Genomic DNA, 17,431 nt, shown 5'->3' with positions numbered 1-17,431 from the left:
TAATCATATTCTTAAATCTTTTTAAAAATAAAAAATTGATACGATTATATGAATAATTATATTTTAAATTTTTATAAAAAAATTATTGTTATTATTGCTTTTCTAGGGAATTTTATAATGAAACAATAATTTTTTTAGTATAAGTTGATTTTTTTATATGATGAATTTTTTTAATTTACATAATTAAGACGTTATGATTATTTAGGTTTAATGATTTTTGAAATTTAGATTTTTGAAATTATTTGATGAGATAAGTTGTTTATTGTAATCTTGATTGGAATACGTGTAAATTATACAGCATCTTTAGAAAGATATTTTTTCATTGTCTTTTGAAATACTACTCTATTAAACTTACATTTCGACTGCATGCAACTTGGACTGTACCTCTTCTTAAAGATGCCAATAATTTTACATTTTTATATCAACACTATAACAGACATCTTATTTTAATAAATTATTATTTTAATATTTAAAATAAACGAATCTCATCTCCGCTACATTATCTAATGAATTTTGACTGAAATCTTCGTCACGTTCTTCCAAATCAACAATAGAAGACAGAAGTGGGGTTAGACGCCTTTTCATTGCTACTTATCTTCTTCATTTCTTAATCATACCCTGAGAAAGAACTTTCAATTAAAACAATTAGCTTGAAATAAGGTTATCTTAGTAAGACAGACAATAATCCTCTTCCGGGTTTGTATACGGGAAAGAATTGAACACCATCAACCGGAGAGAAATAATAAATTTAACCTTAAAAGCAAAAAAAAACTTGTAAAAGTAAAATTAAAATATTTGTACAAGACAAGACTAAAACTTGTATGATATAAGAATTTTTTTTTCTAGATTTATTAGATAAAGAAAAATATATATTTTTGATAAATTCTAACTCTAATCCTAATCCTATATAGAGAGGAAGGGAATGAGAGACTCTAGGGTAAAGAAGTGAGTGCTCTTAATAGATCTATAAACTATGATCTTATGAAATACGAGATAACAAAGATAAATAGTTTAATCAACTAGTCAAATATACTTATAAAAATAAAAATTTATATCTAAAAATAGATCTTGTGGTTAATTCTTTATTAGTGTCGATATTATCAACTTAAATGGTAGGTGAATGTCGATATTATCAATCGAAATGCTGTGAACTGGCCCCACCTAAATATTAAAATTATTATATGAGTCATTCTAATCACCTTTATGTCGTATACAATTATTCGGATCATCTCTATTATTCGTGTAATATTACTGACATAATTTGTTCTTGACAAATGTGCTGTTGAATAAAAAAGAATATATATTATTGAAGGAGCATCAACAATATTAATTAACTCCGCCAAATGATTCATGGAGAAATTATTTTAAGACGTGTCCCCGTCCATATATCTGTTTCAGTCTATAAATAACATATTTCATAGGTATGCTGATTTCATAGCAAAACAGAGAGACCTTAGCTAAGATGGATAAGGTCAATGTTAGTGGAGAGAATGTGAATGAGCTTCTTCAAGCTCAAGCTCATGTTTGGAATCACATTTTCAACTTCATAAATTCAATGTCCTTAAAATGCGCTGTTGATTTAGGTATCCCAGATATCATTCTAAACCATGGCAAGCCCATGACTGTCACCCAGTTGGTTGCTGCACTACCGACGCTCGATCCTACTAAGTCATGCAACATCTACCAGCTCATGCGTATTTTAGTTAATTCGGGCTTCTTTGCACAACAAAAGCTTAGCGATGGAGTCCAAGAAGATGGTTATGTTCTTACCAGTGCTTCTCGTCTCTTGCTTAAGGATAATCCCTTAAGCGTTACACCTTTTCTGAAAGCTATGTTGGATCCTGTTTTAACAAAGCCTTGGGATTTTCTAGGCATCTGGTTCCAAATAATGATTGTACCCCATTTTATACAGCTCATGGGATGACATTGTGGGAATATGGTGGTCATGACCCAAAGCTTGGTAATTCTTTCAATGAAGCCATGGCTAGTGATGCTCGATTGATTACAAGCGTTTTGATTGACAAGTGTAAGGGCTCATTTGAGGGATTGAATTCGTTGGTGGACGTTGGAGGGGGCACAGGAACACTGGGAAAGGCCATTGCTGATGCATTTCCAAACTTGGAGTGCACTGTTTTTGATCTTCCTCATGTTGTCGCTGGCCTACAAGATAGCGGGAACTTGAAATGTTGGAGGCGATATGTTTGATGATGTTCCAGTTGCAGATGCAGTTTACTGAAGGTTTTTACTATTTTTAATTAATTATCTCTTTTTAACGTTTTTCTAATTGTTTTAAATTAACACTAACGCTTTTGATTTATTCTTCCGAGTTGATTAAATAGTGGATATTACACGATTGGAATGATGATAAATGCTTGAAGATTTTGAAGCGATGTAAAGAGTCTATTTCAAATCAAGCCAAAGGAGTGATGATAAAAAAGAAGGTGATTATAATAGACATGGTATTGATGGAAAATGATAAAGCGAATGATGAAACCTCGAAATCGATCGAAACGCAGCTGTTCTTCGACATGTTGATGATGGTGCTGCATACAGGTAGAGAGAGGCGGGAAGAAGAATGGTCTAAGTTATTTTCTGCGGCGGGTTTCAGCGACTATAAAATTACTCCTATACTGGGTTTAAGATCTCTCATTGAAGTTTACCCTTAATTAAAAAAGTTGTTCATGTTGTTTTTATTTAATTTCCCTGCGTCCACTTCTGTTTATCAAATAAATATGATTGTGTATGGAACATAATATGATATTTGAATTTAAGTGTATTTGGGTGTAATTACACAGTGTGTTATGTTTGAATGAATATTGTAATTAATAAATCCCGTTGATTTGGGTATAATTGAAATCCTTAGTTATAACCCTTCAATTCTTTCAAGAATAATATGAATTATTGTAATTATATAAATAATTATAGTTGTCAAAACGTTCCCCTCAATCGGGAATTTTAAGGGTCGTCTCGATTAAATTGGGGTTTTTCATTTTTTTTTAAAGAATCACAATTCGAGGAGTCACCATCAATATTTGATTAGGGTGTGATTGGGCACCAAAAATGGTTTTGTCATTTTAGTAAAATTTAATATTAAAAATCATCAAAACAATGTTTTTTTACGTGTTAGAAAATTGAGTTCGGGAATCGATTATGCTTAGGGAATGATTAGCACCTCACAGCTCCCTAAAATCGGTACTTAGTTGTTGTCTTTCCAATGAAATTTACATATTCAAATTTAATTTTATTGAAAATCACATTTTTAGTGACCAAACAAATCTTAATTTATTAAATCCAAGAAAGCATGACAATATATATTTTCAATTTTTGAAGAAAACAAGTCTTTGTGTTTCTAACATATGAAACAACCTTTTTCTTAGTCAAATCGAAATATCAAAATATAAGAGCTTACCTAGTAATTTTTAATCTTAATTATTATCAAATGTACTTGAGAGAAATAGATATGAGAATGTACACGCTCTTCAGAAATTTGAGCGAAAATAATTAAGAGATTATCAATTCTTTAGGGTTGATAAAAAATGTTCAAATATTTAAAAATGCGAGAAAAAAGTCTTTGTAAAATAAATGACTTTTTCTACATCAGTTTAGATACAAGAACATTCAGTTTCTCCTCAGTTGTGTAAATTTTATGAATTGTCAATTTTAGGTGACATTCAATAGGATACCAATTTTATTCTAAATGATCGAATCAGACCCTCTAACCATGAGGCAATCCTTCGTAATAATATAAAATAAAAAAGGTATTACTTTTAATCAGATTATGAAGTTTGAATTGAGTTATGCTTATGAGGCTCATGCATATTAGGTAAAAATGATGTTATGCAACTAAATTGAATAAGCAGATGACGGGGTGACTAAGATAAACCAAGCAGCCAAAGTATAACTTGAATTCAAAAGCCTAAAACTAATAAAAGACTTGATATTCAACAACAATAGCATTACAGGCTCTAGATTAAACTAATACACACACTAAGGATTAAATAATAAAGGGAAAACATGCAAGGCTTGAACGAATAAACGTGAAAGGTAAAAGGCTTAAACGTCAATAGTTTAAATTTAAATACGAACAAAATTGCATCAAACAAAGGCAATATAAAGCAACCACGATAAAACAAAAGTAAATGGATTTAACATGCAGCTTCCCCACCTCAATAATCAACATAAATAGTTTAAAAGCAGTGACTGAATCAAGGACCTTAATAATACGTTTATAAAAGAGTCAAGGACCAAAATGAATTGCGGGGAAGAATCAAGGGACCACGGTAATGAATACCCCAAACCACAATGGAAGGCGTATAAAAAAGAATAAACAAAGCTTCATATTTTATTTTCAAATTATTGGATCAAAACCCATTTCTTAAAAAAAATCTCTCAACTGTTCTTCAAGTTCATCCACTTTTGAGCAAAGACCCATCTCCCATTGAACCCGTCGGACCGGCCGCCGTCTCCGGCGGAGAGAACGAAGAAAATGACCCTTTTTCGAATCCTTTTTAAACCCCAAACTCAATTCCATTCTTTGTTTTCTCTTAAGAGAACTCATAGATCTAAAAACTTATTTTCAAAACCCCAATCTTTTTTTAAATCAAATATTGGCTTCAAAATCTTTGATTAGGCTTTGGAAATCTATGGGTTATGTACCATCTACAAAAATCAAAGTAAAAGAGAAAAAGAATACCTTGAAAACTTTAAGGTATGTTGTATTTCAAATTCCAAAAAATTGCAGAGTTGAGAGTTTCCAGTTTGATTTTTTCTCTCTCGGAATTACATCCCCTTCCCTTCGATTTCTTGTGTTTTCTTTTTTCACTCTCTTTTTTGCTTTCGATTGGTTTACAGGGTGCTAGATTCTCCCCCCTCTTTTATTTTGTAAAAACAACCCCTTTTTTCCCTGATATGGCCTCCATTTTTATGGAGGCTAAGCTTTTCTCCATGAACCGGTCACAACGGCGACGATGGCAGAGAAGTGAGTTAAAAGACTCTATCCATGCCCATTTAAGACCCCACGTGCAATTAATACAATGAAATGAGTTAAAACCCGGATAAAATTGGTTATTGCAATGGTTTTTAATTTTTATATAAATTATTATTGGTGGTGGTGGTGGTGGTAACATTTGAATTCTTTATATTTGGATTGGACAGAGAATCGCAATCATTGATATGAAGAGAGGTAATATACCGAAAATAATGGTCGCAATTTCCTATTTATTAAAGGGAAAAGAGGAAATTATTGAGATTTCAGCATATTTTTCAATAATGGGTAACTTGCATCTGCAGTCCTTTTATTCTTAACTTAAAGAATCTCTTTTTATGATTCATTAAGCCCAATTCTCACTCACTCAATCCCATATTTTATTCAAGAAATATAATCACACTCACTAATAGATTCATTCATGGTTCAAGTCATTGCTCAAATATTGACTCAAAATTCAGTCATTACAAGATCCATTTTTATGGTGAAAGAAATATTAAAAAAGGTACAATCTTTCGATTCTCTATCGTTGATAAACCACAATCAATACTGATATGTGACGTTCGGCACAAAGGACAACCACCATATTGTGTGAAATGAAGAACACGACGGAGAAGGCTAGAGATGAAAAAAGAGTTTTTTTTTCCTGAATAATGAGAAAAAAATATTTTTTAATAAAATTTTGATTTCATGTATATCATATTAATTGTCATTTTAAAATACGACAATCCTCTACAAGTATCCACACGCGAACGAATGAATAACAGTTATCAAAATGTTAGCTCCCCTCCAGTTTCTCAAAACAATATTTTTTGTTGTTTTTGTTTGGCTTTGGACAGTTGGGAAAAAAATGTTATTAAACTAAAACCTAGGCATATATTAGACGCATATATGACATTATTAGGGTTATGTTAAGTCGATTTTTTTAAAAAATTAATTTTAATTTTTATTAATTAAAAATCTTTTTAAATTAAATAATAATTTAATTATTATTTATTTAAAACTCTTTAAAAATAAATAACAATTTAAAATAGATTTCTTATCTAATAAAGAATTTAGATTCAACAAAATCCTAATAATATATTATTTATTATTATTATTTAACTTCTCTAAATTAAATTCGGTTAAAATCATTCTTTACAATATAATTTAAAATAATATCAATATCTTAAATTATTTTTCCAAAAAGATAATTAAGCATTCTTATTCATTCTTAATGTGCGACCTTATAAGTTCAATTAACTTTGGCAGTAGATAAAATCACATTTTGATCCTACAAGTCTTAAACGACCTCTAGCAAGACATTATGACTACCCAAGTTAAATGAAAACGCTTCATGATCCGTGACAACCTTAATATAGTTCATATCATAATCTCTTTATCTCACGATAACTTTATAGTATATAAGGCATGAAAAAATGTTAATCTTATACCGTTCTATCTTCAGTTTCTCGATGTTCAATTGGATTGACTAAACTAATGACATTGATCTTCATCAACTCAATTGAGCACGATCATGCATTTCTTAGAATCAATCATCAAAGGGGCCTTGAGTTATCTCTCTTATGACAAAAGGGATAAATTTCATCTTAACACTAACATCTCACTACATGATTCATATCATGTTCTTTTATAATTGTCTGATTAAAGACAATGTTTGACTATGTCGAAACATAATAATCCTCGTGTTTAGAACTGTAGTAATTTCATGTTTAATAATTTAATGACATAATTGTTGAAAATTAATATGACATTGATTCATGTCTTAATATCAAAACGAGTCAATCCAATATTTGTTCTCAACAATACATATGAATTTGATTTGAATATCATTCACATATTCATCTCATGAATATCTATCAAACTTCATACTAATCTTATTTTTTTATTATTCCCACAATAATAATTAACTATGAATATTTAGAATAATTAATAATAACAAAAAGAATACAAATTGTGACAATAATAAATTTAATAATAAAAAATCATGTCCAGGCTTAGAGAACTGTACCTATCAAATTGGGCCACACAAGAAATAAATTAAAGTTGAAAGGAAAGGTGTATAGTCGACTATTGATACCTGAAGCAATTACTAGGAGACAATATTAGGTTTTGTGGCTTTTTCATCACCACTGCCTTTTTCATTTCTTAATGATAGAGTTGGATTTATTAAAGGAGCATGGGCCCGGAAGCAGCGTGTTTCATATGATGTATTGAAGGAGAATGGTATGGATACACTATACCAGCTATCACTGTATTTTAGATGATGTGTCATTTATTTATTTATACTATTAAACTTTTAATTTTTTCAATACTAATATTGAATTTTGTTTTTTTACTTTATTTATGTCACTAGGCCCATTAAAATTAAAACAACGTGATGACATGAACAAAATAACATTATTTTTTGTGCGGTTATTGACTCCTAAAACGACATCATTTTAAAAACTGAACTTTAAGTGTGTATTGATTTTGTTATGAAACTTTTAAACAATTCTATTTTTATTACTACATTTTTCTGACCATCACCGACTACCAATCATTGCTTGTCACTGATCGTCTTTCATGACAAGTTTGTTATCAAAATATTTGAATTTTAATCCTCTTTCTACTATGAGGATTGATTTTTCATAAAACCGCTCAAAATCGACGAAATTAAAAAAAATATTATTTTTAGAGGTTTTGGGACTTTATTAGATTTTATGAATTTAGGGTGTTTGTTTGAAAATTCGAACGGTGAGAAACGTTATTTCGAGAAGATGAACAATATACACCAAAACTAGCCTCATCGGACAATCATCGAAAGAGATCAACGTATTAGCACATCGAAGTTTTAAATGGATTTTTGTCGATTTTGAGTGAGTTTCATGAAAAATCAATCTTAGGAGAAGAAAGATGAGTGAAATACGAACGTTTTGATAACGACCTTTCTGCAAAAGACAAACGATGACAAGCAGTGATTTGGTTGTTGATGACAGCTTGAAAGTGCAATGTCATAAGTAAACTGTTTAAAAGTTTGTGACATATTAAAGTTTAGTGCCTGAAACGACGTCATTTTTGGCATCAATAGTCGTTGTCAAAACAATGTTCTTTTGTCCACATCATCATAGTGATAGAAAGATCTATCCATGTTATTATGCCGTTAAAATTTAACGGCCGAGTGACATAATTGAAGTTAAAACAAAAATTTAATGTTATAATTATAAAAATTGAAAGCTTAATAGTATAAACGATACACTATCTGAAATTAAGTGGTGTGTAGTGTCGTTTACCCTAAATTATTTTAAGACGGCAGTTCCCATATATACGGGAACCTTCCTCGTCCATGTATCTCATTTTTAGCCTATGGTTCCATAGCAAAACAGAAAGACCTTAGCTAAAATGGATAAGGTCAATGTTAACGGAGAAAATGTGAATGAGCTACTTCAAGCTCATAATCATGTGTGGAATCACATTTTTAACTTCATAAATCCCGTGTCCTTAAAATGTGCTGTTGAATTAGGTATCCCAGATATCATTCAAAACCATGGCAAGCCCATGACTGTCACCGAGTTGGTCGCTGCACTACCAACACTCAACCCTACCAAGGCATGCAACATCTACCGGCTCATGCGTATTTTAGTTCATTCGGGCTTCTTTGCACAAAAAAAGCTTAGCGATGACTCCCAAGAAGATGGTTATGTTCTTACCAATGCTTCTCGTCTCTTGCTTAAGGATAATCCCTTAAGCGTAATACCTCTTCTGAAAGCTGCGTTGGTTCCTGTTTTAACAAAGCCTTTGGATTTTCTAGGCATCTGGTTCCAAAATAATGATTATACCCCATTTGATATAGCTCATGGGAAGACGTTTTGGGAATATGCTTCTCATGACCCAAAGCTTGGTAATTCTTTCAATGAAGCCATGGCTAGCGATGCTCGATTGGTTAGTAGCGTTTTGATCGACAAGTGTAAGGGCTCATTTGAGGGATTGAATTCGTTGGTGGACGTTGGAGGGGGCACAGGAACATTAGGCAAGGCCATCGCTGATGCATTTCCAAATTTGGAGTATACTGTGTTTGATCTTCCTCGTGTTGTTGCCGACCAAGAAGATAGCGGGAACTTGAAATATGTTGGAGGCGATATGTTTGAGGATGTTCCTGTTGCAGATGCAGTTTTACTAAAGGTTTATACTATTATTTTTTTAAATTATCTCTATTGAACGTTTTTCTAATTGTTTTAAATTAACACTAATGCTTTTGATATATGCTTTCGCGTTGATTAAATAGTCGATATTGCACAACTGGAACGATGATGAATGCTTGAAGATTCTGAAGTGATGTAAAGAGGCCATTTCAAATGAAGCAAAATGAGTTATGATAAAAAAGAAGGTGATTATAATAGACATGGTACTGATGGAAAATGATAAAGCGAATGATGAAACCAGGAAATCGATCGAAACTCAGCTGTTGTTCGACATGTTGATGATGGTGTTGGTGACAGGTGGAGAGAGGCGGGAAGAAGAATGGTCTAAACTATTTTCTGCTGCGGGATTCAGCGACTATAAAATTACTCCTATATTAGGTTTAAGATCTCTCATTGAGGTTTACCCTTAGTTAAAAAAGTTGCAACTCTTTCATGTTATTTTAATTTAATTTTTCTTCGTCCACTGCTGTTTATCAAACAAATATGGTTGTTTATGAAAATCATATGAAAATTGTATTTCAGAGTAATTGTGTGTAATTATATAAATATGTTATGTTTGATCGAATATTATAATTAGTAAATACATCCGAATTTAGTGTAATTGAAATCCTTAACTACAGTGTTCAAATCTTTGAGTGGTATGAATTGTTGTAATCACATAAATAATTACCCTCTTTAATTTTTATAGAGATCATTATTTATTATAATGTAAAAGGATAATGACAGTAAAATAAAAGTGTTTCTAAGATTTTACATAAAAAAACATAAACAAGAACATATAATTAATAGATCATACTAAATTGAGTTTAATTGAAATCGTTAACTGCACCCTTCAATTCTTTGAGGAGTGACATGAATTGTTTTAATTACATAAACAATTATACTCTTCAGTTTTTATAAAATTTATTATCATCTCATATCATAATGTTAACAATTGAGTTGTGATACCTCGACAATTAATTCAAGTGTGTGAATCCAATCTCCATTATGTTACTTCTTTGCTTCAACCGATGCCATCACATCATTCTATCTATTGTTAATTCTAAGTGTATTAGACATATTTTACAGGTGAACTACTCTTTGTGGGTTCTACATCCCAAACTATTGAGTATCCAATTTATTACTTAATGGCGTATACATACTTGGCAGAATATTGCGAATTTATTCGACCCATTGTGTCACATTGAGGAGTCCCAATTCTCTTTGTCGACAAAAAAATTATAACTTTTGAAAAGAGTTATATTTTATGTCTTTAGACTTAATTAATTGCTCGAAATTAAGTGCTTTAATTGCAAGAGTTGGAGAATTGCCAGCAATACTGTCTTGGGAAAAGCTTGCACCAAAGGCACCAACTACCAGATGTAATGCCATGGAAAAAGTATGCACCAAAGGCACCAACTACCAGATGTAATGCCATGGAAAAAGTATGCACCAAAGGCATTAACTGCCAGAAATAATGCTATGGAAAAAAATCACTTTTTGTCGGTACTTGCTGTGGAAACATTATCGTGGTAATATGGATATACACTGAGGCAGCCCTAAAACGTGTGTCATTCGTAACTTCCTTAATACATGTGTATCATATAAACTGACTAGATAAAGTAGTTGTAGGCCGAAGACCCAACACTAGAGGAAAATCTATAAATACCAAGGAGAAGCCTTAGGAGAATAGTGTGCATCACGAATGGAAAGCCTGCTGTAACCTCCTAAACCAGATCCAACTTGATTCGATTTGGTTTGATTCGGTTAAACCGATTCAGTTAAATTTTGGGATGATTAGGCTTGGGCCAAAATAAATGGGCCATTGAATTTGGGCCAATAGGTCAGCCCAATAAGCTTTGGTTAAAAGGATTTGGTTGGATCAGGTCGAAGTTAGATAGGGTCGGATCGACCCACCTTTCAAAAGACTCTCCTAGGTGGTGGAGGAGCCCCGCGAGCAAGGGCGGCGTGTGGGGGCACGTGCAGTAGATGTGATTGCCGATAAAATATGAAAAAAATACAAAATTGAAGAAAATGAAATTCAAAATCTCTTACCAAGCTTGGTTCAAAACGGTGAACGATAGAGAGCTGATTTCCACACTAATCGAAACTTTCTTCGCTTCAACTCTTTTTGCGTCGCTACCGACAAGAAATTCAAGTATATTGATCGACTCCAAACAACACCAAGAACACTATGGTATGAGTGGTGTAACCAACATCACTAAGCAGTTTTACTTAGCCACTTTGCATGTTTACAATCAGCTTGGCTTTGATGATTGTTCATGTAGGTTTATATTGTTTAATCTAATTCTAAGAAGGTTAGGTTATTCGGTTCGTGGTTAGTTAATTTGGGAAGAATATTCAAAACTGTATTATGTGCAACTCTAGGCATAGAGACATGCTCATGCTCTCACGAGTGAATGAAGAACATCATACTTAGCGCTATAGACATATGGAGTTCGACAGATAAAAAACCCCCCACTCGAGCAATTAGTAATCATAGAAGTGTCGTGGCATTATTTGGTCCTTGATTGTCATCCTACAGCAGTTCATGCTGCTTAAATCATTGTTCATAATCCTTTTCATCTAATTTTTATTGTAGTTTTTATCACCATAGTTATATTAAATTGTTTATTTAATTTCATAATTCTTTGGCTTATCTTTTGTCAATTATATCATTCTATTATCACATTATTAATATTTATATCATAAGTGATAATTTAAATAAAATATCACCAATATAATTACTGTGGAAACGAAACGATACTCACTCACTATTTCTTTCTTTGTCATTGTTGTTGTTGAGTTTGAAGGGCTGGAAGTTTCGACCGTTTGAGGAACACCTCTCCGTTGCTCAATGTTGTGAACCAACCTAGGTAAAACCATTCCCAGTTCATTTTCGTTAATTTTGAAAATTCTTATACATTTTCGAGATTTGTGGGTGCCACACATGCTGTCGTCGTATACACCGCCTGGAAACCTAGCCTCAACTCGACATGTGCCGTTACCTGTGGCCACTTCAACTAGGCTACCCGTAACCACTATCGGTTGGGCGAGCCTGCTTGGCCCAGCTAGTATGTTTTCTGGTCCCGTGTCACCAATGGGGTAGAATTTTGCGGAGGTAACAGCTATGTGTGTAGCCTTGGAAGTTTTCTTCGAAATAAATTGGAAAGATAACTTAATAAAGAATCAGATTCTAAAGTCTCAATTAATTGGATTACAAATCCGCTGCAACGACTATGGAAAGTGGTGGCGTACTTTTGTGGAAATTGATCGTATGTTGTCAGAATTACGGTTCACCGATTTCCAATATGCTCGGTATGGCAGACTTCCTTGCTAAACATGGGATGTTTAGGCCAGATCTCTTCAAAGCTTGGTGGTAATTCAATTATATCACTCGGAGTTGGTAGTTTTGTTTAATTTTTTTTCCTGTATTGCGTAGCATTTTTTCTTTCGAGACCTTATTCAGACTGTTTGTAATGTGTTGAAGCCGTGGTATTGCTGCTCCAAGGCTGCCACTTTGAGTCGTGTTTTCTTTGAGCTTGGGGCTATTAATCTTTGTACTCAACTTTTATGGGAATTTCATCCCACGTCCTTTGTAATAAACAAATTTACATTGCCGAGCCAAAAAAAATAAAAATAAAATTGACCCATATTCTTTCTGTTAAGTCAAAAATCTAACCCGACCGAATCAATCCATTTGAGACCAACCCAATTAGTCTGGTCTAGTCTAAACTAAATCGAACCAGTCTAGTCCATTTCAAATTAAGTTGATCTGGGCTGAGCCATTAACTTTGACCCTAACGCTTTTTGATATATTGATTCTGTTTTCATGAACCGTTTCATCAAAATCTATTCCGAAAACCCATAATTAAGCCCATTGACCCACACAACATTTGAAACATTAGGATTTTTATATGTTTAATAGATTTCATATATATAGAACTGGTTTAGAATTATGTTCGTGAAGGTGCATGTGTTTCTCTTGATCAAATATCGATTAGATCTAGCACTTCTGATCCAACTGATTCACACAATTCTTTTACTTAAGAGGATTGCTCTTATGTTTCAATAAATTATTAGAGTAAAATTTAGATTTAATTTATCATAATAGTAATCCAGTTTTTTTTACTTAAGTTTTAACACTGTTGCTGGTCGTGATAAACAGACATTTCACTAGATTTTCTTGTCAACTTCTCAACTCAGTACAATTGTCTTCTTAATAGTGTTATATTATCGTTTATTTTATTTACCTTGGTCTCTATGAGTGCTTGATTGTATCACATGTTTTAAAAGTATGATTGTTTTTCGAAAACACATGTATACATGTTATTATTGTTATGAGGATGATTGTTATAGAAGGAAGTGATACATTATCCCATGTTCTTCAGCTATGTCCAAAATGTAATTCCTTACTGAACTTATAAGTGAGTGATTCTAAAAAGCTTATAAATTTTTATGAATAGATGGAGATATGTTTTTATCATCGGGATTTTAAACAATTTTCTATGATACTTTTAATTTTTGTATGTTTCTTTTCACTTTTAAAAGCACATTACAGTTTTTACTTATCGGTCAGTAAATATTTAGGGTGCGTTTGGTTCACGGAATGGAAGATTATTAGTGGGAATGTAAGATTACCAGGGAATAGTATTACTGGAAATGTTGTATTTTATGTTTGGTTGGCTTAACAGGAATGTAAGATTACCGTGTTTGGTTAAAATAATAAAAGATTATTGTAATGTATATTTGACCAAATTGTCCTTATTATATATTTATTTTTTAACAAGTTGGAAAATATTTATATATTTTCTTTAAAAAATTTAAATTCATAAAATTTATATAATTTTTTTTACAAAATTGAAAATATAAAAAGGTTTAATGAAATGGTAAAATTTTATTTTAACCCTGAACTTCATATAAAATTTTAATTAGACTTTTTTTGTAAATCTAAAATAGTTTAAGGATAAATTTGTAATTTAACATTCGTAGAATTTTTATTATTCAATGACAGAAAAATGATATTTAAAAAAAATTAAGGGCATTTTGGTCCAAAACGCCGGGAATCCAACAATACCTAAGGAAATGGAGGTAATGATATTCCCGGTAATATACCCCAAAAAATCCACTATTAGTAATCTTACATTACCGGGAATGAGATTCCCGGGCTAACCAAACTGGGGAATGTGGATTACATTCCCATGGGAATCCCACATTCCCTCCTCCAAACACCCCCTTAAGTCCATATTAATCAAAATAAATTAAAATTTAAATTCTTTAATATTGATTTAAAATTTAAAAAAAAATGATCAACATTGGTTTAAAATTAAAATGATATATAATAAATGATACAACTAATATGGAGAATCATAAATCATACTGATGTTTGTAAAATCAGTCCAACAATTAAAATCCCTTCTAACCCTTTTAATTGGATTCTAATAAAGAAAACTTTTAATTGGATTCTAATAAAGAAAATTAACTTCAGAAAGTTCTATAACATCATTAGTAACACAATTTCCAGTATGTGACATCCCATTGAATCATATTGTAAATATATTTTTATATCAATTTAAATAATTTTTCTTTAAAAAAATTTAATGATAAGTATTATAAATATATTTACAAAAAACATTAATGTAAACATTTGCTCCCTAAAAATGAGAATTTCATAAATTAATAATTCAATTTGATATAAAAAAATTCCTTAAAGCTTATAAAATTAATATGAAAATTTTATTGGTTTTTTGAATGAGTGTCGAAACGATTTCTTAAAAAAAACAAATTTAATTATTTTAAGTGAGATTTAAAAAATCTCGTCTCGATTAATTTGAGGTTTCTCTTTTTAAAGTCAAAATAAAACACGGTTTGAGGAGTCGCCACTAATATTTGATTAGGGTGTGATTGGACACCCAAAATGTTTTGTCATTTTAATAAAATTTCATTTAAAAATTATTAAAAACAACATTTTAAGGTATGTGTTACCAAAAATTTGAGTTCGATATTCGATTATGCTTGGGGAAGGATTAACACCCCACAACGCCATAAATCTATACCTAATCGGTAATTATTTGTTTTTGCAATGAATCTTACAAGTTCAAATTTAATTTAATATCCCTTAAATAACGTTTATTGAATTTTAAAACGGAATACAATAATATTTAATTATTTCTTATTAAGAAGAAAAGACTTTTCATGCCTTAAAGCTTACTCCAATTGAAATAAAGAAGTATTAGCATTTCATTCAAAAACCATTGATTCGAATTTTAAATTGCATGAACAATGATGAAAAATAAATTAAGATTAATTAAACATGATTTATCAATCCTTTTAAAAAGAATAATAATGTTCGATTATTTAAAGACATCGAAATCAAACCTTTTATAAGTTCTAACGATATTTTTTCGAAGAATTTAAATATTTATTTTTCTATCATTCCCAAATTTTAAAAGTAATCAAATTTTAGGATTTCACTTGACGAAATACACTTTCATTTTAAAATTATCAGAAATAATTTTCTTATATGTTAAGACAATCACTTCACAACAACCCTAAAATGAAAATTTTGAAGCGATGTAAAGAGGCCATTTCAAATCAAGCCAAAGGAGTGATGATAAAAAAGAAGGTGATTATAATAGACATGGTATTGATGGAAAATGATAAAGCGAATGATGAAACCTTGAAATCGATCGAAACGCAGCTGTTCTTCGACATGTTGATGATGGTGCTGCATACAGGTAGAGAGAGGCGGGAAGAAGAATGGTCTAACCTATTTTCTGCGGCGGGTTTCAGCGACTACAAAATTACTCCTATACTGGGTTTAAGATCTCTCATTGAAGTTTACCCTTAATTAAAAAAGTTGTTCATGTTGTTTTTATTTAATTTCCCTGCGTCCACTTCTGTTTATCAAATAAATATGATTGTGTATCGAACATAATATGATATTTGAATTTAAGGTGGCGTTTGGTTCGCTGAAATGTTTCTGAGGGAATTGAAATCTGTGAAGGAATTGAAATCTGTCAGGAATTGGAATACAATTCCATATTCTGTTTGGTTGGCAGGAAATGAAATTGGAATCCAATTTCATATTCTGTTTGGTTCGCAGACATTTTAGATGAATTTGATTTCAATAATGTAAAATAACAGAATTGTCATTCTTATTTTTTTTTTTGCTTTATTTTAGTTTGTTTTACAACTTACATGTAGTAATATATTAAAAAAAATTTAAAAATATTAAATTTTCATTTTATTGATTGATTATTCATTTCAATAAATTATAAAAATCATGCTAATAAACATCATAAGTTAAAATCATCGCAATCAAAATATGTTAATAAGTTACCAAAAGATAGAGCAATATTTCGATACATTCCAATCGGAGTATGTTAATTAGTTACCAAAAACTATTTTTATTCAATATATGAATTAGAAACCCGATCTGACAAGACACGAAATAAAAAAAAATTATTTTTATTTAATAAAAACATTGACTTAATTGAAAAAATTATATATAGAGGGGTATTATTATAATTATTCCTAAATATATAAGGTAAAATTATATATATTTTTTTGGTCGGGTCCGGTTTTTTCACCTTAAACCCGAACATGACCCGACCCGACCCGAATATCACACTTAAAAAAACTCGACCCGGATATCACACTTAAAAAACCCGACCCTAACAGAATAAAGTTTTACCCGACCCGACCCGAATATATGAATTAGAAATCCGACCCGACCCGACCCGAAATAATAAAAAAATTATTTTTATTCAATAAAAGCAGTGACTTAATTGAAAAAATTATATATAGAGGGGTATTATTGTAATTATTCCTAAATATTTAAGGTAAAATTATATATATTTTCGGGTCGGATATTTTTCACCCTAAACCCGAACTCGACCCGACCCGAATATATGAATTAGAAACCCGACCCGACCCGAAATAATAATAAAAATATTTTTATTCAATATATGAATAAGTTACCAAAAGATTGATTAGGGTAGTATGATCAAATTTCAATTCCCTTTTCCCTCCAACAAGGGAATTGAATTCCATCCATTCTTGGATGGAATTCACTTTCCCACATTTGATAGAAAGTTGAAGTCGAGGGATTCTAATTCTCTTGGAAAACTTGAACCAAACATGAGAAAGTGGTGAAATTAGATTCCAATTCCCCCCAATTCCAAGGGATTCATGTCAACCAAAAGCCACTTTAAGGTTTGAATTCTACATTTTGTTGCATACATCATCAGTACAAGAAGGGGGGAATATAAAAAATAACAGACAT

The 17,431-nt window shown here is 31.2% G+C and overlaps 2 protein-coding genes and 1 long non-coding RNA gene across 4 annotated transcripts; all 3 read left to right on the top strand.

Moving 5' to 3' along the window:
- Positions 1-1,462: 1,462 nt before the first annotated feature.
- Positions 1,463-1,924, top strand: LOC120174654 (probable O-methyltransferase 3). The gene has a single exon (XM_039181437.1). It carries the CDS (start codon positions 1,463-1,465, stop codon positions 1,922-1,924), a length of 462 nt encoding a protein of 153 aa, XP_039037368.1.
- A 259-nt stretch (positions 1,925-2,183) lies between these two features.
- On the top strand, positions 2,184-2,790 carry LOC120174585. Its single transcript, XR_005521185.1, has 2 exons — positions 2,184-2,238; positions 2,340-2,790. It is a non-coding gene; the product is annotated as an uncharacterized LOC120174585 (long non-coding RNA).
- Positions 2,791-8,336: 5,546 nt separating this feature from the next.
- Positions 8,337-16,076, top strand: LOC120174583 (probable O-methyltransferase 3). 2 transcript variants are annotated; one of them, XM_039181383.1, is made up of 3 exons: positions 8,337-9,145; positions 9,249-9,287; positions 15,707-16,076. In XM_039181383.1, exons 1-3 carry the CDS (start codon positions 8,366-8,368, stop codon positions 15,992-15,994), a joined length of 1,107 nt encoding a protein of 368 aa, XP_039037314.1. In that variant the 5' UTR covers positions 8,337-8,365; the 3' UTR covers positions 15,995-16,076. The 2 variants fall into 2 exon arrangements, with proteins under 2 accessions (XP_039037314.1, XP_039037315.1); XM_039181384.1 differs by having other exon boundaries at positions 9,249-9,308; positions 15,728-15,844.
- Positions 16,077-17,431: the final 1,355 nt, after the last annotated feature.

This window comes from Hibiscus syriacus, unplaced genomic scaffold (assembly GCF_006381635.1).
Source record: "Hibiscus syriacus cultivar Baekdansim isolate YM2019G1 unplaced genomic scaffold, ASM638163v2 tig00112114_pilon, whole genome shotgun sequence".
Taxonomy (NCBI): domain Eukaryota; kingdom Viridiplantae; phylum Streptophyta; class Magnoliopsida; order Malvales; family Malvaceae; genus Hibiscus; species Hibiscus syriacus.
Note: the sequence above shows the minus strand (reverse complement) of the source record. Positions and strands in the feature narration are given on the sequence as shown.

Coding starts and splice junctions, on each gene's coding strand:
- LOC120174654 (XM_039181437.1), top strand. CDS start 1,463: ATGGATAAGGTCAATGTTAGTGGAGAGAATGTGAATGAGCTTCTTCAA.
- LOC120174583 (XM_039181383.1), top strand. CDS start 8,366: ATGGATAAGGTCAATGTTAACGGAGAAAATGTGAATGAGCTACTTCAA. Junction 9,146..9,248: donor CAGATGCAGTTTTACTAAAG/GTTTATACTATT, acceptor TTGATTAAATAG/TCGATATTGCACAACTGGAA. Junction 9,288..15,706: donor ACGATGATGAATGCTTGAAG/ATTCTGAAGTGA, acceptor CCTAAAATGAAA/ATTTTGAAGCGATGTAAAGA.